A 26,578-nucleotide genomic window follows, 5' to 3' on the forward strand; every position below is an offset into this window, starting at 1 on the left:
TAGGCGTTGGTAGTTTAGCATAGCTTTTACTTGTCTTGGATGTTGTACTGTAGATACATAAGAATTCGACAAGGAAGCGCAATTACATAAACAAATCGATTTCAGGCAAAAAAATTACTGTTGTAACCTATACTATTGCAAGATGACGAATAAATTACAGCGGTGCAGCGCGCAACAAGAGTCGATATCACAAAGGGCTATGGAGTGTCTATATCTTTGTATCGCTTCTTCTCTGAGTTTGTGAGATGTGTCATCCATGCCAGCTTATATTCACGATATACGCTCACTATAACAATAAAATATCATTAAGCTATTGTTTCTGCATCTTCATTTGCAGCTGTAGATTGGTAGGAACATGTAATGGTTTTAGAAGATGCGTTTATGAAGTGTGATCAATTGAACGTCTTTAAATACTGTGGTTTAATCGTAAATTTTTCAAGTCACACCCATGGCCATGTCACAACGCATAAAGATAGGCTATTGATGCTCTTGATCCGTTCAATATAGTCCTAACGTAATAACGTCTGCAAGCTTGTTCACCTTCTATATAGGCTAATTTACATAAAGCTTTTGAAGTGACTTTGAGAACTTATTTGTAGGCCTACAACTAAACTTGAAAAATGAAATTGAAAATAAGTTAGATAAGCACGCGACGGAGCCACGTAAGCCAAAGACAGTTTCTAGAGATTATTGTTGAAATCAATTGTTATTCCTATTGACCTGAGCTGGTCTAAGTGGAACCTGTAGCACTAAATTGAACTTCAACGACAGTGGAAGCAAATTTGTTGATACCAACGAAATTGAGATTGGGATGGCCCACGCATTCATTTTGTACACCTAAGCTACATTCTAAAACAAAAAAATTATACTCTATTTTAGGCCTACGGCAAATAGTCGAAATAAATAGTCACAAAAATAAAATAAATCCAAAATTGGTAAACTTGCAGTTCTGAAGAATGCAAATTTTTAAACAAACTTTTCGCTTACTATTGTCGTCGTAATTGTTGTTTTTGCAAAATAAAAATACTCTGTAGCCTATAACTATGTACTCGATCTATCATTCATAAACATACCTTTCGGGATTGGACGAACTGCGTTGAATGATTTGTATGGTTTAGCTCTCCCATGGGGAATGGTAACCTTTACTGAGTACACAGTTGTTTTATTGTCTTCATTCGTTTGTACAAACTCAATAGTACCGGTAACAATATCTCCTTCATTGTTTGAAAACTGCTCGTTCGAAGCTTCAAGCTGAAACTGTGAAAACACCAGATTACAGTATTTTTCGTTATGATAGGCTTATATGTCACTATCCTTGTGTGCAAATTATTATAACTTATCACTTATGAGTTTTCCAGAAAAAAATTAAGGAATTCTTTTGAAAAAAAACTGGTCGTGGACATGGAGGCAAACTAACAACTGGGAAGCAGAATGTCACAATCAATATGCGTAGCTCGACGGTAGGCTACATCAGCGTGGTCCAACTACTTTTAACTTACGGGCCACTTTACAAAAACGTGACAACATGCGGGCCATTTCCAATAAAATGATAGTGAGTGCGTAATCAAAATTGTTAAAGTTGTTAAAAATCGAAATTGTTAAAATTAATAGCAAATTGAAATTTATTTCAAAGCTCTATCAGTGAGATGCCTGTGGTTGAGGTTTCTCTGATACTATCGTTTCTACATCAATTTCAATGTTAGTGGTAGCAAGTCGGAGACTATCTTCCAGTGTTTCGTCTATCGTTCGATTTATGTTTTTAGACTTGACTTGCTGAATTCTAGAAAATGTACTCTCACACATGTATGTGCTTCCAAACATTGAGTGCATTTTTAATGCAAAAATTTTCAGTTTGGGAAATCTATCCTTGCTGACTAATTTCCAGAAGCACTCTGAGGTTTCATTTTGCCCCTGCAAATTTAGGTTTAACACATTCATGTGCATTGTCATGTCTGTAAGGAAAGCAAGATTGCACAGGAAGTTTAGGTACATAAGGTACATATCAGCCTTTAACACTAGGTATATATCAGCCTTTAAGAAGCCCAGTTGTACTGACGAGACCTGATAGGTTGAAACAGTATAGGCCCTGCTGTCTACAACTTTGAATTAAATTTTTGACACTTTTGTCCAAATGCTATACTTGTTCTAATTAAAATTACTTTCTGTAACATAAATACAAATTAAATCAATACTGTGAAAGCTCGCGGGCCGCAAAAATTCTATCCGCGGGCCGCATGCGGCCCACGGGCCTGTAGTTGGACCACGCTGGGCTACATTATTGTTCTTTTTTTTTCTTTTGTCGTATCCAGGCTTACACCCGGTGGTTGAAGATTTAGAATAAGTGGACTGGAAGGCAAGGAAGCCAATCTTTGTGTCCACCTTCAGGCATGCCTTTAAGTGTCCTGCCACAGACACAACCGCATGCTCTTGAGCGGTGTCGAACCGGCGCCCTTTCGATTGCCGTTCCAGTGTTCTCACCACTCGGCTATGCAGCCGACATATGCATTGTTCTTAGAATGGGTAAACTATTTTATTTTATTATTTAAATAATTCTATTGTGGTGTCTCGACGATTACTGACCGATAGTAACCATTAGTTACGCAATCTTTTATTGTGAAATCTGCTATTGGAAAGTTTTTGTGTACGTGACATTATAGAAGCTTCTTTGACTTGTTGACCGGAAGAATGAGTTGTGATGTAATATTACCCTAGTCTCTGGAATATGTTGGTCCAAGTTAACCTGTTATAAATAGCCGCTTGATTTGATTACAATTATTTACTAAAGTAACTAAAGTAATGATGATAGTTGTGTATTGTAAGGATTAGAAGTTGCAATCAGAAATATATTGAAAACGATTTTAGAGTTCCAGCTGATATTAAATAGATTGTAAAAGTGGAAGTTATTGCCAATTGTAAAGTAGCTGTTGCAAGAAGTAACCAATGATAGTGTATCTCCATTTTAAAATCGATGAAGACCTTTCCTGTTCAGAATTTGATTTTTTTATGTGCTGGAAGTGGTGAACCACTCGTCAGTTTAAGAATTTTTATCTATCATCTCACAAGTAGAACTATTCGACCATTTATTTGACTGTTTCACGTTTGATATCCCAATATGGCAATAAACTACGTCATCAATCTATCCAAAGTCTTTTTACGTGTAAGAGCCAGAAGAAATTGTGACACAGAAGTATTGCGTCAAAATTAATATCTCTGCAATGAAAAATTTGATTGCCTTGACCGTTTTAGCTTTAACTCAACCCGCAGTAATAGCGTAATGAGCTCCATGCATATCACTCGCTTTTCAAATTCGTGCTAAATATCTATCAACATCTTCCAAGTACGTTAGTTTTCGCAGCGTAAAGAATGGTTTATGTTTACCAAGAATTTGTAAACTAATAAAATACTTACAGTACACTTTATGCTTGAAAGTGACTGTGACAAACACAATAAAAATAGTGAACATAAAGGATTTGACTTCTACCAATTTTTATAATTCAAGCTGTAGGCCAAGTAGCCTATTGAAAATATCAATATTTTTTTTATCAATATTGATATAAAATAATAGTATGCTGTGATAGATTGCTTTGTACTAACCTGAGTACCCTGCCAACCTCGGCTGTGAAATTGTATCCGTGGTTTCAATTGATTGATGGTCAGTTGCAGTTGTCCCTTGAACTTCAGATCTAGATACTCTCTTTCTTCCATCCGGGTTAATTCAAACAACGTATTTTCAACCTGACTCCACTCACCGTTGTTCTTCATTGTTAAGGCGATCAACTTAGCTGCAGTCGCTGGAACTGCATGAACACCTTGCACAAAGAAAATGAAAGCGTCTGTAAACAGAAGTAGCCTAAATCAGTGTAGGCTACTATTTCACTGATTAATGCTAATCATCTGATTGCTTGCTTACGTTAAGCAGTAAGTTAACTTACCATGGAGAAAAGAATTCAAAGTCAAGTTTATTTTCTAACAAGTTATAAATTATAATGCCGCAAGTGTGACCACAAGAAGCCTCGTACGTTAGGATACTTCATGTCAATCTGTTCACACTAGATAACAACAACATTTGGGGTAGATATATAAAGAACGTTTGGTAGTAATGTTTTTGACACTGCTTAGGCGTGGACGTCGCTATAATAGCATCTGGACTGGAAGCCAAACGTTGCCGTTCAAGATAAGGCCTGAAAAGGACTGCCATATGGGCGGTTGTAACGTTAAATTTGAGAAATTTGGCGTTCTTTTAATGAGCTTGATAGGCTATTTTAAGGTGGCATTTTGGCATATTTTTGGCAGTTTTTAACTTTTTTAGCATTTTAAATAGTTTATAAAACTATATTTTATCAATTCGCAGAAGCCTATTTATTCATTATTGTTCAAGTTTGAAAAGGCAACTTTTTTTGAACCCTGATAATATTTTTCATAAGATTGCATTGATGTTTATTTTTGTCAGCAGCATGATTACCACTATAGCTTAAAGTGTTGCGGTCGTGCCATATTTTAACCTGCCATATTTCTTTTAATACATTAAAACAAATTTGGAACGAAAATCTAAAACCGCCAATATGGCAATCCTTTTCAGGCCTCATCTTGGACGGTAGCGTTTGGCTTCCACGTCCACGGCTTAGGCTCCTTTCAGCAAGTGCAATTTGCGTATATTACGCTTCCAGAAATCCTTGTGAGATGCCCTTGTGCCATAATGTGGCTTGCTTAAACTGAAGCAATACACTCATGTTTATGATCTGTTTTAGGTGGGCAAACATAGTCGAAAGTGGCAAATGTCTTAATCTTAATGAAAAATGTGGCAGGCTTACTTGACTCAAAAAAAGCAAACACTTTTGACCTAAAGATTGCCTGTCAGCTACGCCCCTCGTAATAGTCCTTGAATTTTGAGCCTCTTCTAACCCATAAGCAATGTTGTATAAGTGCAAATCATAAAAGAGTAGCCCACTATAGGCTATAGCCCTTTAAGTAAATTTTCAAATAATTGTTCCAGAACTTTCAATGTACGCAAAGTCCATGGCATACATGTCCATAAATTGAAAGAGATTTGTCTTATTCTATACTTTTTGTGTAACTGTCATCTGAAATATCTCACAACTTTATTACTAGACTCGTAGCCAGTAGTCTATTTGACTGACAACAACGACATTGTTAGTATAGGCTACGGTATGTAGGCTTACAGTTAGGCTATACTCACTAATCATTTCTGGCTGGTCTGTTTTCTGATGCACCATCAAAGCTACATCATAAGTCAAGTTGTCGCGTAATAAAGTCTCACACACTTCATCCAGGTTGCTGTCCATCATCATTGACGATTTGTTTCTGTTAGTATCGTCAAACACTAAAACAAGAATTGTGCTTGGCAAGGAAACATCCACTTCCACGCTGCCACCACACTGGAGCTGTTGAAAATCAGGCTTAGTCGTTTGCTCTGCAGTGATATCACTCCATTTTCCAGGCATAAGAGTAGGTGGTTGCCCAACGTATTCTTCAATGATTGGCGATTTTTTCATTATTTTGATAGTTGGCCGTGTCCATGGCTGTAAGGGATACAAAACATCTTTAACATCTCCCTCAACCACAGATACAGGGAGCGTGACATGGACGTGGGTGAATTGGGAATGTCTATCATCTAAAATGCCTTTTTTAACTTGGACCACTTTTCGAACTTTCACTAAGTGACTGCTCGCAACCAAATTCCCTTCGACACCTGCAAAACACATAAAAAAAGACAATTCAGCACAATAACGTGTATACTTTCGTAATTTTAGAAAAAGACAAAAATTCGTAAATCAATATAAAGCTTCCAAGCACAGTTTCAATTTAGAGTCTGTGGCCGATTAACATTCTTTTTAACAAAAAAGCCTACTAAATAAGGTAGCCTACTGTGATCAACCTCTGATGTATTCAATTTTCTTTGTCGTTGTATTTATTGCATCTTTTCTCATCTCAGATACAGATAACTCGACCACATGCGCAGAATTCGATAGCGAGCCCTCTTTTAGCTTGACTGTGACGTCAGACAATATTGTAGATCTGAAGACGCCTCCAGCAGATGTTAGCACAAACTTGTTGGACTTCTGCGATGTAACGACTGCAAATTTTCCTGCATCAGAAATAATATCAGTTATTTGATTTAGAGTTTAGATTTCTAGAACGAGTCAAGATCTTAACATATGTCAAAATTTCGGATATTGCCAAGCCCAAATTCGAGTGCTATAGGCTATAGTCAATTTGCCCCACTTGCGTTTTAACCGGGTAAATTAGGTTATTCATATTTCAATAGCAGTCGGCTGCGGCATGGCTTCACCACGACTTGAGTAAAAATTGTGGAACAACGAGATTTGGCTTCTTGGAGAAAAGATAGTCTGCGTGAAGTCAGTCTGGGGTTGAAAGGAACATTTAGTCGAATTACTTTTGATTTGGATTGACAATTACATTCTTTTCATACGTGATATTTTGGACTATAATATTCTAAACTTTTTAGAACTTGTGCACTGTGCAGTGTATTATTACTTAGTTGTAGGCTTAATGCATATTTACTTACCTAAATGGTTAATGTTGCAAACTGCATAATAATGAATTTCCCCATCTTTTACCACTCGTGTCTCTACATGGGTGGGAAGTCTGCTCCAAGTGAACTGGCGGGCAGTTACGACCCACACGTCTTCGTGTCTAAACGATAAGCGATGAATTTATTTTTGAAACTGTATGTTTTTGCTCCTGCCTGAAGGCTACATTGTGCTGTGAGGAACACAGGAATTGATTTACTTTACAGTTATTGACATTCAATCTGACGTAAAGTGAAATTTGCATGATGATCATATTTACTAGTGGTGTCAGATATGCCTTTCGTATCCAACATTTTACTTGTTTCAGGTTTATATCGACTTAAACTAGCTGTGTAGGCTACTTATGAAATAACGCTACTAGACAGAAATGACATTTTATTGTTGTTGTTTTATTAAGTGTGAAACTCAGTACACGCTGAAAAATGAAGATTTGTTATTTGTTGATAAACTTATTTGTTGTACTGTACTGTAGCCTGATATGAAATTCTGACTTTTAATTAAAACTTGGCCTCACTTATTGACGCAATCTTCTAAAATTCTCATTTTTAGGCGTGCCTCTCGGTGAAGACTAAACGCCAGTGGGGTCATATTGACATCTAATATTTGACTGCAGAGCTTTTCTCCAGATGACAAGTTCAATCTGGCACTGTAAATATAAGAACATCTGAGTAGCCTACACTGATGTCAAAAAAAAATGGTTGAATAAGAATTCGCTGTAATTTGGGAAGGAGACTTAGATTAAACGTTTTGGTCTAACGTCCTCAAAATATAGAGACACATGCATAAGCACCAAAAATCTTACAGTGATGAGCTGTTTTATTTTGATCAACAGCACACCAGTACAAAATAATTGACACGGCGAGAAGAACACAATAAACATAGCCAGGTCAAAGACTTTAAAAAACCAGCCTGCCACACCTCGGGGCGACGGAGAAGCGGCGTGATTTAGGGGTGGCGATGCACCAGGAGGGTAAGTCCACCAGCTTAGGTCGCAGGGACCAGGCTGGGGCGTCTAAGTACCTGTGCTGGAGGGAGAGTGTGGATTGAAAACACTACATGACCCGTCCGCAAATTTAGGATAACGGAGCGGGCCAGGGAGACAGGTTTTTTCTGCATAGCCCAGAAAAATGCCCTGCGACGGGCCGGGTGACCCGTCGTGTGTGGACGCTGGAACCGTCAGTAATTGACCACCGGGCGGCGCCCACGTCTCCTTCACGCGACCGCGGCGCAGATATTTTTGACTCTTATACCCGGTCTGACCGTAGGCAGAGCGGATAAAATTGGGGTCTCCCACGAGGAAGGAAGTCGAGCTAATTGAGGATAATTTGGTTTGCATGGTAGACAAAATTCAAATAAGAAACTGGAGCAGAGGCTTGATTAATCAATAACGTTTACTTTCTTGAAAGAAGATTTATGATTTAGTTATGACAAAGAAGCTTCTGGTAGTTTTCTAACCCTTCTACAAATTAGTTCATAATTAAAGAAAGCATACTTCTAGAAACAATGTTAGCCTATATAAAGCTAGACATTTGTCTCCGCTAGCAGGGCTCCGACAGTTTTTGCAGCTCTTTGGCCAATGGCCATGCTTTCCGATTGTTGTAGTTAATCTTATCCAGGTTTCTCGCATTGATGTCTTTCAACTTTAGCCATCTCTTGTTTGATCTTCCAATTTTGTTCCCCTGGACAGAAATCTTTTTTGTCATTACTATAGCCTTGTCATCAGACATAGGCTACCATACGTTCTATCTATCGCAATACCATCGCAAACGTTGGATTGTAAGAAACTCAAAATGTCTTTTACTTGTGTCATCTTCGGAATACTGTCATTTGTAATTTTATCTTTCAAGGTTTTTTTTATGGATCATTTGGAGCATTTTCCTTTTTGTTGCTTCCATCCTATTCATATCTTCGAATCCTCGTGCCCCATCTTTTAGCCCCATATTACATTGTAGGCTACTGCTTATGCATGTCTTATAAACAATGCCTTTCATTTAATGGGAAAGCATCCTTCCACACACAATTCCAGAAGCTTCCTTGAATTTGCTCCAACCAGTTCCTGTTCTTGACATCATTGAATCTTGTACTGTTCCATTCATACAGGGGCGGCGCCAGCCAAATATGACTGGGGTGGACAAAAATATTTCGAGGTAATATACTACCGTAAAGTAGGCTATGGTCACTAAGATTACCGATTGTGATTGCAGACTCACTGCAGCTCGGTTGTGAAAGTTATTGAAACATAAACAAAGGAAATTGAAAGGGGGCAAAAGCTCGTTTTACATTGAGTGCACTCTAAATTATGAACAAAAGAATAGAATGGGGCCAAACGCTCCCATACATTTCCTCTGCGGTCCGTAGAATTGCCGACTACGATCTTGATGTTAGCAAGCATGTCGTTATTTTATGTCATGGAGCTGCTGCAATGATAGGCAGCCTCATAAAAATTTATTGGGTGGCCCTTTAAACAGAATTTAAAAAAACTGGTTATTACCCAATAATACCCATAGCCACAGGTTAAGAATCACTGCACTAAAGTTTTATTTTGCTCTCGCAGGTCAGTTTAAAAGCTTTTACCAATTTTTGAGGACCAGTGTTATCGGCAATGTCTCGCTCACTACTGATCTGCACCAGATGTTCAAGTCTTTGTGATGACATGGCAGGTTGCAGATAATAATAATTTATTGTCTTAACTTTGCTGTGGATACGTTCACAAGATGCCACAGTCACGGGCAAAGTAGCAACAATAGCAATAATTTGAAACAAATCGCTGTACAAATGATTTTAGATCGTTTTGTCCACACAATTTCAAAAGTGAAGGCAAACACAACCACGCGGTCTTGGTCAATCCACTCTGGTGCTTTTCAAATCTAGCTTCCACTTGTGAAAATTAGCTGACCTCAAAAAAAGAAGAGCCTATTGCTGCCCAACCTGATTTTCATCGAAATTATAGAATTTGACTAAATATTCAACTTTAGGCAAATTTGATGGAGACATGTGCGTGAAATAAAATGCAGTTGCATTTGACAATTTAATTCACATGCTTGATCCAAGAAACGCTTTTTAAGTTCAGTTAGCATTCTGTCAAAGGATAAAGAAAAATCTCTTCTTAACTTTTCTGTAATGGATTCAGATTCACTCCACGGAAGACAGTTGCAACCTATCAATAATATCTGACCATCTCGGAAATGGTTTGGTGGGTAGCTTGTTTGTTATATCTTTATCCTGCATTGCGAGAAAGCGGACTTGAGCGCTATGCATCGGTGTACGCCTTCCGACGTACACCTGACCCACGCTGCAGCCGACGGCAATGTCTGTTTCCGGTTGTCTACTCTGCTTATGACTTAAATTTGATACTACCCATTACTCGAAATCGATCACTGGGTAGAGGCAATCATCGTAAAGTTTCTTGCCCAGAGAAACAACAGCTAGTGCGGGTAGCTGGAGTCGAACATGCAGGCTCTCGACTGCGAGTCCAACGCGCTAACCACTCGGACTCGGCCACTGCTGCCTACTGATGCGACATCGCTTAGCCGGCGTGGTGGTTTCACTGGTAATTTGATTTCTATCCGCAAACTGCGATGAGTTGAAAACCAATTTGTTAAAATCTTCTTCGGAACGCAGTGAGTCAAATGCTCTTGTCAAGTCGTTGATAGCAGCAACCCCAGTGGTGAGATCCATTTCTTCACTTTTTAAATAATCTGAATTCTGAAGCCTGTTTACTTAACGAAAAGCATTTATGAGGAATAAGACTAGCAGTAACAAATTTCGTTTGCTTGATGCGGAACAACAAACCAGTAGCTACACCATTACCTTCGTTTGACATTTGTTGGAACATTGAGAGCAGTGCTGGATATAGGCTACATTAATAACCCCATCCAGATCATCTGAACGTGCAGACCATCTAGTAGCGGAAGTAGCCTATCAGATAACGAGTGCAATGCAATGTTTCCAGACGTGATTCCCTCCTTTTTCAAATGCTCTTTATAGAAAAAATGTCTCTTGAGAGAACAGTCCATAAAGTGGTAGATATTACCAATTGTTTTGACTGTCGCTACGTTTTCAACACTGTGCCCAAGCACAAGATTTAATCGGCGTGCAAAACAATGAAAATATACCGACAGTTTGGCACCCGCTGCAACTAGGTGTTGCTGTACACCTTCATCCTTGCCTGTCCCGTCAAAACCTTTGCCTATTAGGTCTTACAAAGCTTAGGCCTATGATTCATTGTCTCAGCTGTGATAAAAGCCATCACCTGAAAATGGTAAAATTAGACTACAATCAATCAATACAACGATAACAATGAAGATTCTTCATTTCTTCGTATGTCAATGCTGCAAAAGTAATTCATATCTAAAAAGTTGAAATTAATTTATGAGGCAGTCACTAGGCACCCCTAACCCCCTGCATACACCCCCCAAGTTTTCTCATCGGATCTCCACGAATTACAAAATTGACCTTAAATAGGATTGGGGTGGACATGTCCACCCCAGTCCACCCCGTGGGGCCGCTACTGCATACTCAGAACATCTCTTAGGAAGCAGAACTTTTCAACCACTTCCAGTTTGTTCCCATCCAGAGTGACTGTCTGTTCATGTCTTTTGTTTATCTTTCCTAGACGACGTTTGCATGCAAAGTCTAGTATTCTTATCGGACCGATATTTGGACTCGATTGGGACAAACATTAGGGCATTATTAAATTAAAGAGATCAGCCAGACAACATGAGCTACTGGAAAACTTTTGTTTCGAACTACAGTAGCTTACGGTAGCCTACTATCTTAGATTCCAATAGGATGAAAGTTACTTTTACCAAAAGCTGTGGTCTATTAAAAGAGCTTAGACTAAGAACTATCACGTAGGCAACAAAATCACCTAGTTTAATGGTTTGTAACTTTGTATCATCACTCGCACCAAACTGTGTAAGTAATGAAAAATTGCAATTTTGCCAATTTCCAAAGCAGAACAGGTTTTGCTATTCGAAAACTTTGTCAATTATATTAAGCTAAATTCAACAACACAGGTCATTCAACTCAAATATAATGTTATTTTCTGGTTAGTTTTTTTGTAGAAAGAAAGAAAAGCTTTTCATATCTACAAAAATGGATGAATTTAGTAAGACAGACAAGGTTTCAAAGTTATGATGTTATTTTATATGGCAACACTGCATGGAGATATTTATAATCACGAAGTAGTCATCTTCAAAGGGTAGGGTTCAAGGTGGTAAACGACGGTCGAAAGGCATAAATTTGGGCTCTTTGGAATCGTCATATCATGGTCCATATCAGACTATTAGAGCATGACTTTTCACCAAAAACCTTTCCAAGTCCTCCCCTGCTCGAATGCTTCAATTTTAATGTTTAGATGAGTTACAACAACAAACTAAACCATGACAAACTTTAGTTGGAAAAATTAATATGATTATGATAATTTTGTCTATAGATTTACTGATTTATGGCAGTTGGTGAAAACCAGTGTTGTACGTTGACGCCGTCAATTTGACGGCGTCATTTGACGGCGTCAACTATTTGTTGACGCTGAGGCTAGCGTCGTCATTTTTTTTTAATTGACGGAAGTGATAGCGCCGTCAACTATTTTGCCGATTTTAAGCGTCAAGCGCTATGTGTCATTTTTTGTTATATCGTTTCACAATGAGAGTTTCATAATGTATTTTGGCCAGCGCGATTCATCCAAATTACCAGCTTTCGCGTTGGTTGGAATGGCTACTTGGAATACAAGCGGAAAAAGTTCACCAAATGGTGATTACTCATATCGTGAGCTGTATCGAGAACGAGGGATCAGAGAGAGAAAGCGAAAAGTCAATGAATGTCATCGCGGAGGTTGAAGAAACTTTATTTCAAGAGCTCTATGCCCTTGAAAAGAGCCATTTTGTTGCAGTGGACCTTGTTAAAAGATTTATATATGCTAAACCACCCATCACACATCGCTTGGAACAGTGATACATTTCCGAGTGAACGTTTTCAAGGCTTGTTTTTGAAATACAACACACCAATACCATCCAGCGCTGCTGTGGAACACATATTTTGACTTGGAAAGGATATTATGCGTCCCAAACGCAGCAGATTGTCAGACAAACGTTTTGAAATGCTGTGTTTCTAGAAGGGAATAACTAATAAGCCAAGCGGCTAATTACAATACAGTCTCAAAACATAATACCTGCTCTTTATTCATAGCTATTGTTAAGCCTAAACTTGGTTGAAATACTTCTGTTTTGTGAGACCCTGGCTAAAATAGCGCTAGAAATTAGCGCTGACGCCGTCAATTTCTTTGAGAGCTGGCGCAGTACTTTACGCCGTAAAGTTTTTAGGCAATTTGCACTGACGCTGACGCCGTCAATTTATTTCATTGACGCGTACAACACTGGTGAAAACCCTTATAGTTTGGTTTTGACTCGTCATAAAGAATGTTAGTTGTTCTGGTCTTTTGTTAGTTAAACGCAACATTTTTGTCTACACTCTACAGGGTACAAACGTCTCATTTTATTACTCGCATGGCTTTTCCATCAAATCAGCCCTTTTGTACTCTACACCTCAATTACATTCTTGCGTTCTTTTCTCAGTATAAATTGCGTGGCGTTTAACATCACTTTAGGTATGTCCAGGGCCGTTTAGAGAATAATTTGCGCCCAGTACCAATGAAGTCCTCTGTCCCTTAATCAAGACACTTCTAAGAAAAACGCGTGGTATCCAAAGAATATCTGGTGGTATCTTCAAGTTTCCGGCCCCTTGGAAAGATTACAGGCCCCTAAAACTATCCCGGGCCTGGATCCAAAAGTACTCCCTGGACTCCCCGTCAACAGCCCATATGATCACATTAAGTTCGAAAAACACTGTAAAAATAACTGAAGAGACTGCTTTAGATTTGGCACTACCTTCTTTGGAGAGCCATCACGGATAGGCATATCCCTTGAAGGTAATGTTACTGAAGGCTGAGAACAGTCACAAGTAGGTAACTTTGTAATTCTCTACGGGAAAATCCCCGCACGGTCACTCTCGGTGACATGCTTCAACTGATGTTGAAAGAATGAAAGTACTATCTCACTCTTTATATGGAGCCTACACTACTGTAGGCCTATGAATAGTTACTAAAAATACTACAAGCAGTTTTTTAAGGGCAACTATTTTGTACCTACCTCTCCTTTGCGCGCTTTGTACTCTTGCGTATTTAGATTTTGTCTTACAAATTGTTAGGGGGTGCAACTTACTGGTTATAGGTTTGAGTTTCAAACTTCATGATGACGTCACCACGCAGTGCATTGTAAGGCAAGTCGATGTAAGTATAAAATGGCGTCTTGATTTCCCCACCATGCTTTGACACCAGAGTGACCCAGACATTGGACCGAAGCGGTTCAGGATTGTCGATCTTAGTCAGACAGACGGTCGGCACGATCGCCTCGTATCGAAACTGGCGCGGTCTTCTGACAAGACCAAGCTTCTCAAATCTGGTTTGGCTGAAACAAAGCAATAATAACGACAAACTATCTTACCATGTACCGACAAACCCGAAAAAAGTTGTGTAGCTTAACTTAGAAAGTGACTGACGTTAAGAAATCAAAGAGGGCTGCTGGCAACGATCAATTTTTAACAATTATGACGTCATCATTTTTGCAAATTGTTACAGGATTTGACGATTAAATTGACAATATCTAACTGTGGATTTTAATAATATGTTTTTGTGTTTAGGTTATCTGTTTTCTGTAAACAAAACGTTTGTATTAAATTGCTGAACCAAAGGCAAACAAGTTGCTTGACACGATTGGTTGATTGATATTATACCGTTGCTGTATTGCTAATAAAATTAGGATCGATGTTCTAAGTTTATGCATCAACGAAAAGCCTCAATTTTATCAAAAGAGTGCGTTTTAACTTTAAAACACATTTGGTTTCAAAGAAATCACGTTTATCGTGGACGGGTTAATTAGGCTAAAGAGGAAAACAGATGACATGCAACTTAGAACGACTCTAAGATTTTGATTTTGGTGTTTTTACATTTTTTTTACTTTTTTCTAAGACCACCAAACTGACTGTAATTGTACCGAAGAGTGAGATCTGTGAGAGACCTGTGTGTGGTACCAAACCTTGCGACGTCTGGGTATTGTAGCTCGAAACAGCGAGTAGGCTATGCTATTTCCTGACGTCGTTTCATACAGGGCTATGGGGTCTGGCAAAAAATATACGATTCCCACTCCTTGGTGTATAACTGGCCGACTCCGGCTTCAGCGTTGTCTGACTTTTTCTTCATTTTTAAAATTTTAGGTTGATTATTTCACTTTTGTGATCGAAATTAAAATGGCGACTTTCACAAGAACAAGCACTTCTATTTTATGTAAAGCTTCCGAGTGTAATACGGAAAACAAGAAACAATATTTTGAAAAAAGATTGCAGAGTAAATTTTATTATCCATCGTTTTGTATCAATCTGGAGTCGGAGTCGGCCCTTTTTTAACGACTTCAACTCCACAGCCTTGGTTTCATAGATGCATGGCACTTGACGATAGCGCACATGTTTAGCTATGTTCATCGTTGATGTTTGCACTTCTAATATGATCAATGGCCAAATTAACTTTAAACAATGAACAAAACAATAAGCTGAGCACAAGAGACCAACAACTTTCTGCGCAAACACGATGATATTTGTATAGTTTTACCTGATCCTTTTTTTTGGTTTTTTGTTTTCTTTTACTTTTTCTTCGCCTGATTGTTGTTCTTTGTTAACTGCTGGATCACTTCCAGATGTCTCACTTTCGAAACTGCTACTGCTCGTTTCTGGATTTGCGAGTGCAATGTCGTAAATATTACGTTTTTCGAGATTAGAAACTTTTCCTTCATTATTTATTGATTTTTCTGAATAAAGCTGAGTCCCAATGCGTTCCAGTTCATCAAGTTTTCCACTCTGGATACCAACTTCAACCATTGTTGGTCTTTGTCGGTATAATAAGCGTACAAAAGGCGGTGTGTGAAAATCTTTAGATTTAACTTTTCTCTTTTCCTCCCACGCAGATTTAATTGGTTTAGGTGAAGGAGTTTGTTTGTCTTGTATTGTCGGAGTTTTATGCAATGTCAGCGGCGAGCCAGGAGCTGGCATTTGAGGTTGAGAAGCCTGTTTTGGAACCTGAATGAAGCATTATCAAATCTTTCATCATTCTTTTTTCTTTATGTAGTTATTCTTAGTCTTCGAGTTTCAGTATTTTTTTAAATCAGTAAATAGTAGCCTAAACATGATATATTAACTCTGAGATAAATTAGCAAATAGGCTACAGCGTAATGTCAAAGCAATCCAGGAGGACCCAGTCCTGGACGCGAAATATTTTTTCCACGAGCTTTTTGTCTCATTTGCATATTTCTGTAAGTGTTGCCATTATCCTACTACTAAAAAAGTTGAGAAAAGAAATTGAGTTTGGTCACTCTAAAAGTAAGATTTTCCAAATATTAAAAATTTACCCTAACCCTAAGAATTAACCCTAACCCATTACACCTAACCCTACTTATTTTGAAAAGCTTTTGTGCGCCGCAAAAATTAATTTAAAAAAAAATGGCTTCATTGGGCGTCGAACTATTGTTCTCGTGCACATAAGGCAAAAGACGAAAGCACTGAACCAAACACGCTAACGAAAAATGTTGCATTTACACGGTATTAATACAAACTCTATGCGAAGTAACAAAAAGTTTGTGGAAAAAAAAATCGTGTCCGGGACAGGTGTTAGGTGTTTGTAATGTATAGGTCGCTGCAGCAGGTGGAGTGTTTTGATCGCAGATACTTTAAACATAGGCTACGATAGTTTTCCTTATGAATCAGCTGACTTCAGTCATTGTGACTCTTCTAGCACTCAGAGAGTTAATTCTTGCTTTGAATTTTGTTTGGTAAAGATAATTAAAATGTCATAGCACATGTGTTCCAGCCAATTGTTCACCAAATCAAACGTCATATAAAAACCGTTATGGTCTACTTAACCTAGCTGGCATCTTACGTCATGGAAATTGCTAGAAAATGTCCAAATATTGCACCATCGGTCGTAAGACCTGATGAAATATTGCATCACTACCTTTGAACACCGGTTTGAATTGCGTGACAATGTCTTTCATTATTGCGTCACAGTTACTGTCTACGTGCATTTGAGATATCGCAAATTAATGAAATTATTCTAGTCATTCGTAAAATTGTTTGTTGGAAGTCAGTCGCATATTTAACTGTTTGCTTGGTGCTTGCTAGCTGGACAAATTTTCCGTCTTTTATTTAAGTAATCTGTTCTGTAGTGACAAGTTTTAGTGGTGTACGGCGTTGCATCCAATTTCGACAGCTTTGAGGCTATTTTTACAGAAATACAATTCTCGAATAGACGTTTCCTAAAGAGTGTTTCTTTTTCGGTCATTACATACAGACGAACGGATTCGGGAATCTTATGTTACAATTTTCCCACGAAGAGATTATGGTTTACCGCTGTGACCAACATGACTAGGGAACCGTGTTCCGAAAGCTAATGTAATTCGATATTGCCACAACGTACTCGCAGCATCAGGCTAAAACAGATTGTTAGAATCTACGCTGTGAAGTAAGCAACGATCATGCTGCTAAAAACGAAACTCAATCAATTGCAAAGGTAATTAAAGCACTTCGTCATAGCACATGACTAGGGAACTGTGTTACGAAAGCTAGTGTAATTCGATATTGCCACAACATACTCGCAGCATCAGGCGAAAACAGATCGTTAGAATCTACACTGTAAAGTAAGCAACGATCATGCTGCTAAAAGCGAAACTCAATCAATTGCAAAGGTAATTAAACCCAAACTCTCAAACCGCAACGCAACGTTGCCAATGGCCAAACTTTCATTTAATTTAGTTTCTATCAGATATGCTTCAAGAAAAACGCTTACAATATCACATGCATGAAACATCTGCTGCAGCGTCTTACAGATTAATTATAAGTGCACGTCCCGGACTGTTGTCTGCCTACATTGTTACCTGACTTGTTGACTTAGTAAAGTTTTCTTTTGGAGACTGATTTGATGAGACACATCTAGCTCCATTTTGTTTTTTCTTGACCTGTAAGTGTACCGGTAATCACTACCTTAGCGAAAACAAACAATTTTCTATTTAATTTGTTGTATTTTGTCTTTGTACAAGGCATAGGTTGAACTGCATATTAGGCTACACCATGGCCTAAATTTATTATGCACAATACACATTACACAATGCTCATAAGGAGTAGTAGGAAATTGAATAATTTTTGAACTAGAACAATAACATAATGGACCCAACAACGATAAGCTTATTTTGTTTGTTTGTTTGTTTGTTTGTTTATCTTTATCCTGCATTGCGGGAAAGCGGACTTGAGCGCTATGCATCGGTGTACGCCTTCCGACGTACACCTGACCCACGCTGCAGCCGACGGCAACGTCTGTTTCCGGTTGTCTACTCTATTTATGACTTAAATTTGGTACTACCCATTACTCGAAATCGATCACTGGGTAGAGGCAATTATCGTAAAGTTTCTTGCCCAGAGAAACAACAGCAAGTGCGGGTGGCTGGAGTCGAACATGCAGGCTCTCGACTGCGAGCCCAACGCGCTAACCACTCGGCCATTGCTGCCGACAATTTTTGAAGCCGCGACGATAACGGTAGGCTATATACAATACACCAGTGTGATAACATAGCCTACCTAGATACAGATGGAAAGACTAAACAGAGTAAAATTATATATACGGTACAATGGTAGATTACATGGTGGAAGACTATACATGTACATCAAGTTAGCTGCTACCATTTTGGGATTGCCATGAAGGCTTGCGAAGACACAGTAGCGTGTTATCAAGCGGTGTCGAACCGACATGCTTTTGAGCGTCATGCAGGCGCTTTCACCTTGCGATCGCGCAACTGACAGAAAGTGACAAGAATTCTGTGTTTTTTCTGTTTTATTTAAATTTTGGAAATTGTGAATAGCTAATTATTTCAGAACAAAAAATATAAGAAAATTTTAATTTAAATACTGGCACGTGATTGATTTTAAAATAATAAAAATAATCATAATGCTTGTTTTTATATAGCGTTATATTCATGGCAGAATGCGTTGCTCCTCAGCGCTTTACAAAGCAGACAGTGTCAATGCAGCCGTATAGAGGCGCAACAAGTTAGCATTACTCCAGACTGCAGTTCAAAAGCATAACTAATGAAGCTAAAATCAACTTTTACAAAAAGAGTAGCGTGCTTTGGAAAGCATCAACTCACAACACAAACGATAGGTTTTTGACCTGCATGTAGGCCTATAAACCTATTATTGCACAAAAATGTACAAGCTGTAGTAGGTTATAATATGATGCCCACAAACTTTGTTGTTTTATTGCAGGTAATCTTACAAAACTTGAGCACGGAAACTTAGCTACAACTAGCACTAATTAACTAGCGTACCTTTTGATGTTTCTCTTTGTGGGCAGAGGTGGTCGTCAATAACTTTTCAGATTGCATTTCAGAGTCGTAGCCACGTGACAAAACTTCCCGTTCATTTCTTTTTCCTCAAATAAAAAACTTTGCAAATATTTTTATATCTTTTAAAGCTGCGGTTCTCAACTGGGTGTCTAAAGAGCGTTTTTAGGGGGTCCATGAAATTGTTTCAAATTTGCAGCATGATTGATAAATTATGACATCTAAAAATTGTTTGTGTTTCATTTGTGGAATTGGTTTGAACATTTATTCAATTATTATACGTTGAGATGTGACAATATAGAACATACCCACTAGCGTACGCGGGGGGGGGGAGGGGCATTAGGGCCCATCAAAGAGAAGTTATTATGACATTCCAGAAATCTATTACGAAGGGTATCAATCACTTTTTATGCTGTAATACCAAAATGATATTCACCGTCTTATCACCATCGAGCTACAATATTGCGATGTGTAAAATAGATAATTAAGAGAATGTAGCTAGGCGGTGATTGTAAGGGCAAGATTATAAGTTCTACACTACTGCATGAAATTTGTTTCTTTTGTAAAGCGCAAAAAACTACAACCTCAGACAATAAAATTTTTGAGGGACCCGTGACAGCTTTGAAAGTTTCAAAAGGGATCTGTCAAGAAAAAAGGTTGACAACCACTGTTTCAAAGGCTGTGTTAGGTTAGCCAACGTACCGGTTGACGGTTTCGAAAAGGGTATAATGGAGATGTTTGGTTTCGTCGTTTTTGAAATTTTTAATCGGCGTTTTATAAAAAATCGGCGTTTTACGCTGTAAATATTTTTCTGCAGAGAAAAACAATTTAGTAACATTTCTGTTACCATAACCAAAATTCCTTACGTCTGATCTACGTAGACGTTGAATCAATATAAAAAACGACTGATTTTTTGCCTGGGTTCAAGAAAATAGATAAAATGATTGGCTTTGAAACACAGTGTTATTTAGTCCAGCGCAGTGCTTCCCAACCTTTTTCAGTTCGCGACCCACTTTTAATGCAAGTTTTATTGTGCGACCCACAATGAGATATGGCATCTTTATTAAGGCATCTTTACTACTGGCCTACGTACTGAAATAGTTAATGCGACACAACACATCTAATTGTTACATAGTTGTTACATTGTTGCAAAATTGTTACGTAATGATAATGCAATAATTTCCCGATCTAATAGAATGTCAACAAATGAAGTGACGATAAGAGTAGCGATGGCAAAAGCGTAGTACTGTTCGACCAAACTGCGGCTTGTGAGATCCATAGTAATGTCGGTATTTTTTAGAAAATTTTAACATCCTGTAACATTTAGAAATGCTTCTCGACCCACCTGAAATAGCTTCGCAACCTACCAATGGGTCGCGTCCCACCGGTTGGGAAGCACTGGTCTAGCGCAGTGGTTCTTAACCTTTTAACAGTGGGGGACCGGCGAAATTAAAAAAAAATGTTCGCGGACCGGCAACCAAAGATCGTAGTGAATAGAATGAATATTTGTAACGTTTTGTTAACCAAAGTTGTCGTTGCGCACCATAATGCAAGGTTTTAGCAAATGATTTGTATTCAGGACGAAAATTAGAATAAAACGGCAATCAAATCAACTCAAACAGAAAAATGTCAATCCATTTCCATACAAAATCAATGTCAGTGGGAAATTTGCTACTGTTACGCTGCCAGTAGCCTATGTGAGGAAAACGAGATATCAAAGAAGTTTCTAAAACACGTAGCTCTGTTTCGGCATCCAGGCGATTTCTTTGCTTTGTAAAAGCCAGACATGAAAAAGAACTGTCGTTTCTAAATAGCTGGTTGAAACAATTACCATCAAATCGATTGTTTTGAAAGTTAGGCACGAATTCGCTTGCAAGAGATAACCAGAAGTGTGATGATGATGTTTTTCGAATCTGGACTGCAAAGTAGAAGTATAACATATTGTAATTCAATCAGACTTTCTTTTTCATGAAGATTAAGGTCGCATGTGTTGACATCATCGATGCATGAATTGTTTATCCAAAAGTTTCCATGTCGAGGATCCAGTAGCGTACCTAGGGTGTGGCAGGCATGGCTCGAGCCATGGGCGCCACATTGATAGGGGCGCAAAAATCGATTGGTAAAAATCAAAATTTGTGGCTTACACTTTCTTCAAAATCTAATTTGCGCCCAATACAATGATCAAAAAGGAGTCTCTTTCTTTTACTGTAAAAAGATGAGTCTCATACTTGAATCCAAGCATCGGGGGATGAGATAAGGTTCTCATGATAAAGCCGGTTCTCATGATATGAGAATAAGATTCTCATGACATTGATGATACTAATTTTAAAGGGGTACTAAAGGAAAAACCTGACTTGGCGATTTTCCACGTTCTTTGTGTTTAACATGCTACCATAAAACGATTTTCAATAAAATTTTGCCCCATTGCGGTCTGACCACCATTGTGGGCGTGCTTTTGTCAGAGCTTTCAAAATGATCTTGAGCCTGAGCAACGAAGCGTGCGACTGTGCAGTCTACGTCATAAAGGCTAGCAATCAACCGATCACGCAATAATTGTTACTGCGGGCGATTTGACTGTAGGCTATGTATGTATTTACATCAAAACAGCACATTTTAACATCAAAACAGCAGACAGTTTGCTCAAAACATCAGATTGGTAACGTGGCTTTTGTTATTGCTGGCCTTTATGACGTATTCTCGAGCAGTGTTTGCACGTTTTGGTCATTTTGAAAAAAATGAAAATAAATGAAACTCTGGACTTTGGGCCTTGCCAGCGCCATTGAAAACAAATTTTTTTCGGTAATTGTTTTTGAAATGTACTCTTGAATGTTCAGTTTACTCATTTTAATGCTTAATTCCGGTTTGAAATTTTCCTTTAGTATGCCTTTAATAACATTAATACCTTCGGCACTAACGAGACCAGTTCCTTTCTCTCGGCCGCCTTTCCTTCAGTAACTACGCCCACCCAATTTATTACACCCTGGGTGGAGGTGAGCGTTTTTTTTTCAACAACCAGCTTAAGCCGGGAGTCGAACCAGGATTGCATGATTGGAAACGAGCGCCTTATCCGCTGCGCCATCCCACCACCGCTGCGTCATCCCAGTCAGGAACAATTGGAAGTTTAGTAAAGTCGCTAAGCAGCAATTAGTTGAAGCTCAGAAGTAGCAACAGAACTGACTTATTAATTTTTATAAGAATTTATAAATCTAATCTGATTGACTTCAATTTGGCCTGACCAGAGCACTCAGTCTGTTCTAGGAAGAAATTAGCAATAAAGTATTATTGAGTCTATAAGCATGATTATATGAAATTCTGAGGCCAAGAATTAGGCTAGGTATGACTTACTTTTACTTGCCATGCTGGCACTGCCGAGCAGTCTGAAGTTTTAAGGTTCATTCACAACTTCACAAGCTGTAGCCTATTTTATGAATATACGCCGGTACCGTACTTTTACCTAACTTCCTTTCAATGGAATGGTGTCTTTCGAGCGCCAGTTACTATCATAATATACCACATGCAACAAGTAACTTAATGTAACATACCTTCCAAAATAAATGTGTTTCATTTACAAAAAAATTACAGTTTTAATATGTTGTATATAATTTTTTTTGTAAGATTGTCAATTTGGTTTGCCAATTCTACCGTATGATAATGTGCTTATTTGTAGATGTTATGGTCCTTATGAATATTTAATACAATGATTTTATTTGCTGAGAAGTTTTGCTTATTTTGTTGTTTAGGTGGAATACATTTTATTGCGGCCACGGTCAATCGAGGGTTAAACCACAATAGGCTTCGACCCTTCGTTTGGGGCAAGTAGATTGACGCGCTTTAACTTAGTTGGTTTGTAGCGGTAGGGCCTAATCTGCTTTTAAAACAAGACCAGTATGAGACACTAGCAAAAAATTGACATTAACGATACATACGACAAGCCAACGATATTAGCAAACAATAGTACCGGTAACTAGAAGGTCATAACAAACTTATGTCCAATAATTCACTTGGTAATAGGCTACACTACAGTATACACAGCGTCAGATGAAAAATAATAATAATGTTATGATTTTATCTATTGTCGCTCTACAACAGCTAAGGTCTTTTAGCGACAGGGCTCATATTTTAATTTTTTATATCAGGTTTACGGTTTTATCACATTATTACCCGATGGCGATTTATTCTCACTGTGTTATGCAAGAAAGAACACAATCTGTACCGTTTTTAAAGCCTTCGGTTCGACCCGACCTGGAATCGATCTCAGATCTACTAGCACCAGAGGGGAAGGCGAAACCACTCGGCCACTGAGCTGGTTAAATCAGATGAAAAAGAAAGGGGAAGCCTCGTGAGCTACTTTTTATGTGGGAAATAACTTGGAAAGAAGGCACAAAGCGCAGCATTCTATCAAATTGATTGGCCTCCGCAGAGAGAACAAAACTTGCACGACGAAACAATCTCACATGACTGCCTTTGAACATTATAAAACGGCAATAATATATTTATTTTCTTTCTAATTTGTTCATAAAAGACTTGTATGCAATATTTAACTTCAATTGTTAAAAAGACAAACCTAACAACCAAAAGTGCAATTAAAGAGCACATCGCCTCTTGTGAAACTTGCACTGACAATGTCTCGATTCGCCTGTGGATCATTGTTCCTTTTGTGTGTGTTCTGATTGTCCAATGCCTGTAGTTTACACCTCATGTGATCTGTTTCCCACCGTATAATTTATTCGTAATCATTCTTGTATCATTTGTTCAGTTTGTGCTTTTCAGTCGAGAGTGTCGTTACAGTTATAATGCAAAGTCAAATTTATCTTACAACTTTTTATTTTATGTATATTGCAGATTTAATTCGTGATGAGGACACACGTAGCCTACGTGTCGAAAACGTTAGAGTCATTATTTTATATATTTTGCTTTGTGTGTAATACATTATGTTAAACCCACTAAGGTTAGCCTACTTTGTTTTGCTTATCAATTGTTAAAAAGGGCGCAAATTTAAACTTTGCCATGGGCGCCATTTTGCATAGGTACGCCACTGCGAGGATCTTCATGTTACGCGAAATGAATCGTTAAAATTGTTAGCCAGCTCTTTTAATTGTTGACTCACAACGCTCAGCACCTCTTTTTACTTTTTTCACCACTCCATTTCACAAGCATTTTCCACAGCAAATCGACTTGTCTTCATTCCATTCTTTGAAAAACAAGATCTTTACTTTCTCAAACTCCGGTTCTGGCAAATTTCCATTGCAGGCCTGACTTTATCCCGGAACTTCAAACTTATCTAATTCCAAATTTTCGTCTCCAACGACTTTGAAATTTTTCAAAATCAAGGACAAAATTCCTCATTTGTTTATGTATTTCTGTGTTTCAAAACTTTTTGAAAACTATTATGCAATTTGTCACAAAAACATTATCAACGGCACAGAATTAGGTCATCAAAAAGTTCACCTTTATTATTAAACAATTTTACGTGGAGATATGTCAGTTTTACAGCTGTGCATGTTTCACAGTGCGATCACAATTTTGCAATATGCTAATGACTCCACATTAAAATAAGCTTTGCAGAAAGTAAGTTCTTTTGCGGACCGGCAAAAAAATTACAAGGACCGACACCGGTCCGAGGACCGGCGGTTAAGAACCACTGGTCTAGCGTAACTGAGATACAACATTTCAGGGAAATTCAGTAAAATTCAAGCTGATGATAATTTGCACCTCGTTGGTGACAACAATTAAACTTAGAACAATTTCCTGTTTTTTGACATCTAAAAAAAACTTAAATTTCCTAGGTTATATTTTTGCTGAATTTAGGCTACATGGAGAAACAAAAAATAAAAAATAAAATAATACAGGCACATTACAGCACAGCAATCAGACAAATGATTTAAAGAAAATAGAATTGGTCAAATTGAAATACAGGCACATTATCAACACTATCAAAACTGACACACAAACAACAAATCATCGATTTTTATATTGATGACGAAATGATTGAAATTTAGTATTTAGATGTTTTATAATCTTAAAAAAAATCAAAAAAGTTTGACTTTATTGAGTTTGGCTGCACTAATGTAGGCTAGTACGCTAACTAGGCCTAGTCCGCCCCCACTTTTGCCATTGACTCAACTTTTTTGTTGATTGTAGCCTAGGCTACTTTACAATCCGGCAGCATCAACACCAAAATTAGCCTAAGAGATGTCGTTCCTTGTAGGCCTATTTCTCCTCAACGGTGCAATATAGCAACAATTAGTTAGGCCTATTACGTTAAAATTGCAATAACAAAGCAAAATCTATTAATTAAAGTGAAATGAAATATTTTGTAATTAACACTTGTAGGCCTGGTTTTGGGGTTGTCAAATCGTTTCAAATTCACAAAGAAATAAGTTATTTTTTTCCAAAGAAACCCGAATAATACTAAATCGAATTGAAATATATTTGTTTTAAGCAGCTCTAGCCTACATTGTTACTCATTTCTGAAATCTTTTATAAGTTAAAAGAACTAGTGTTAAAGTGGCATTCATTTGGAAAGTAGATTAAACCAATATAATTCCACACAATAACATTTGATCAGCTTTTTAAAACTTGCTCACCTGGTCATAGACTTGAGAATATGGTGACGTGGTTGTGGCTTTTGAGGTGGCTTCGGAACCGGTCTTTGGTACATTTCTGAGAACTGCACCATGCCGGATTATTTTCTTTTATTGACTACAGAAGATCATAACTCCGCTCTGAATCACAATATTTTCAACTTTTTCATTTTTTTTGTTATATGTATGTATTTACGTTACATTCAGAGTTGAGCAATTTTTTTTTCTTTTTTTGTATAGACAAACTGTTAAAAAACTCTTTTACATAGTATACCTATTGAACAAAAAAGATAATACAATTTTCAGAAATCTAAAGGGATTTAATTGTTAAAACACAAATCCTTTATTCTGTCATAAAGGCAACAATTGTTTTGCGTATTCTCACAATCAACCAATCAACACAGAAACAAGGCAGCAAGACTTTGCGATTTTTCGGGCCAACAATTGTAAACTCATTTTACACCTCGCTCGGAAACCGCTTAATGCGCTTATCCTTAATCTTGTGCGCCTATCTTGTTAATATCTTGGGCTGGATCGTCATGGTATTGTTTGTTTGTCTATGACTTTACAACGTGATGTGCCGAATTGAAATAGCCTACTTTTTTATTTTATATTTTTTATCTTTATTTTTTTTTATTTCATTTTTTGTTTAACACATAAAACATACGGTAACCCAAGACATAACTTCCCTGGGTATAATTGAATTTCCGCAAGATAATGATGCTGTTATTGCTTGTTTGTTTTATTTGTTTTTGTCATTGTTTTGTGTCGTCAAGTTGTAACTATTTTATGAGTCGTGTAAGCAGGGCCTCCGAGAGGATGGGGGGGGGGGGGGAGTCGAGCAACTTTCCTCCCTAGCATAACATTGTGGGCTAAAAGAAAAACGAGTAGTTTTTTGTTTTTTCACGTTTGAAGGGGGCCCATTTTTGCCAATATAATAATAGTGTATCAATTTAAAAAAAGCAAATTTTTGAATGAAATAGGCAGT

At 37.8% G+C, this 26,578-nt stretch overlaps 1 protein-coding gene across 4 annotated transcripts; it reads right to left on the reverse strand.

The window, feature by feature from the left end:
• Nucleotides 1-10: 10 nt before the first annotated feature.
• Nucleotides 11-25,859, reverse strand: LOC145764707 (uncharacterized). Of its 4 annotated transcripts, none has more exons than XM_082576363.1 (12): nt 25,594-25,859; nt 18,992-19,088; nt 17,549-17,629; nt 15,235-15,698; nt 13,793-14,038; nt 7,087-7,218; nt 6,548-6,675; nt 5,897-6,106; nt 5,198-5,710; nt 3,595-3,809; nt 1,074-1,257; nt 11-286 (listed from the first exon to the last, which is right to left on the reverse strand). In XM_082576363.1, exons 1-12 carry the CDS (start codon nt 25,683-25,685, stop codon nt 198-200), a joined length of 2,451 nt encoding a protein of 816 aa, XP_082432489.1. In that variant the 5' UTR covers nt 25,686-25,859; the 3' UTR covers nt 11-197. The 4 variants fall into 4 exon arrangements, with proteins under 4 accessions (XP_082432489.1, XP_082432488.1, XP_082432490.1 ...); XM_082576362.1 differs by having other exon boundaries at nt 3,595-3,833; XM_082576364.1 differs by having other exon boundaries at nt 3,595-3,833; nt 18,992-19,095.
• Nucleotides 25,860-26,578: the final 719 nt, after the last annotated feature.

Source organism: Aplidium turbinatum, chromosome 2, assembly GCF_918807975.1.
Source record: "Aplidium turbinatum chromosome 2, kaAplTurb1.1, whole genome shotgun sequence".
Lineage (NCBI taxonomy): Eukaryota > Metazoa > Chordata > Ascidiacea > Aplousobranchia > Polyclinidae > Aplidium > Aplidium turbinatum.

Coding starts and splice junctions, on each gene's coding strand:
- LOC145764707 (XM_082576362.1), bottom strand. CDS start 25,685: ATGGTGCAGTTCTCAGAAATGTACCAAAGACCGGTTCCGAAGCCACCT. Junction 15,699..17,548: donor TTACTAAGTCAACAAGTCAG/GTAACAATGTAG, acceptor TGCTTCATTCAG/GTTCCAAAACAGGCTTCTCA. Junction 7,219..13,792: donor GAAACTCAAACCTATAACCA/GTAAGTTGCACC, acceptor TTATATTTACAG/TGCCAGATTGAACTTGTCAT.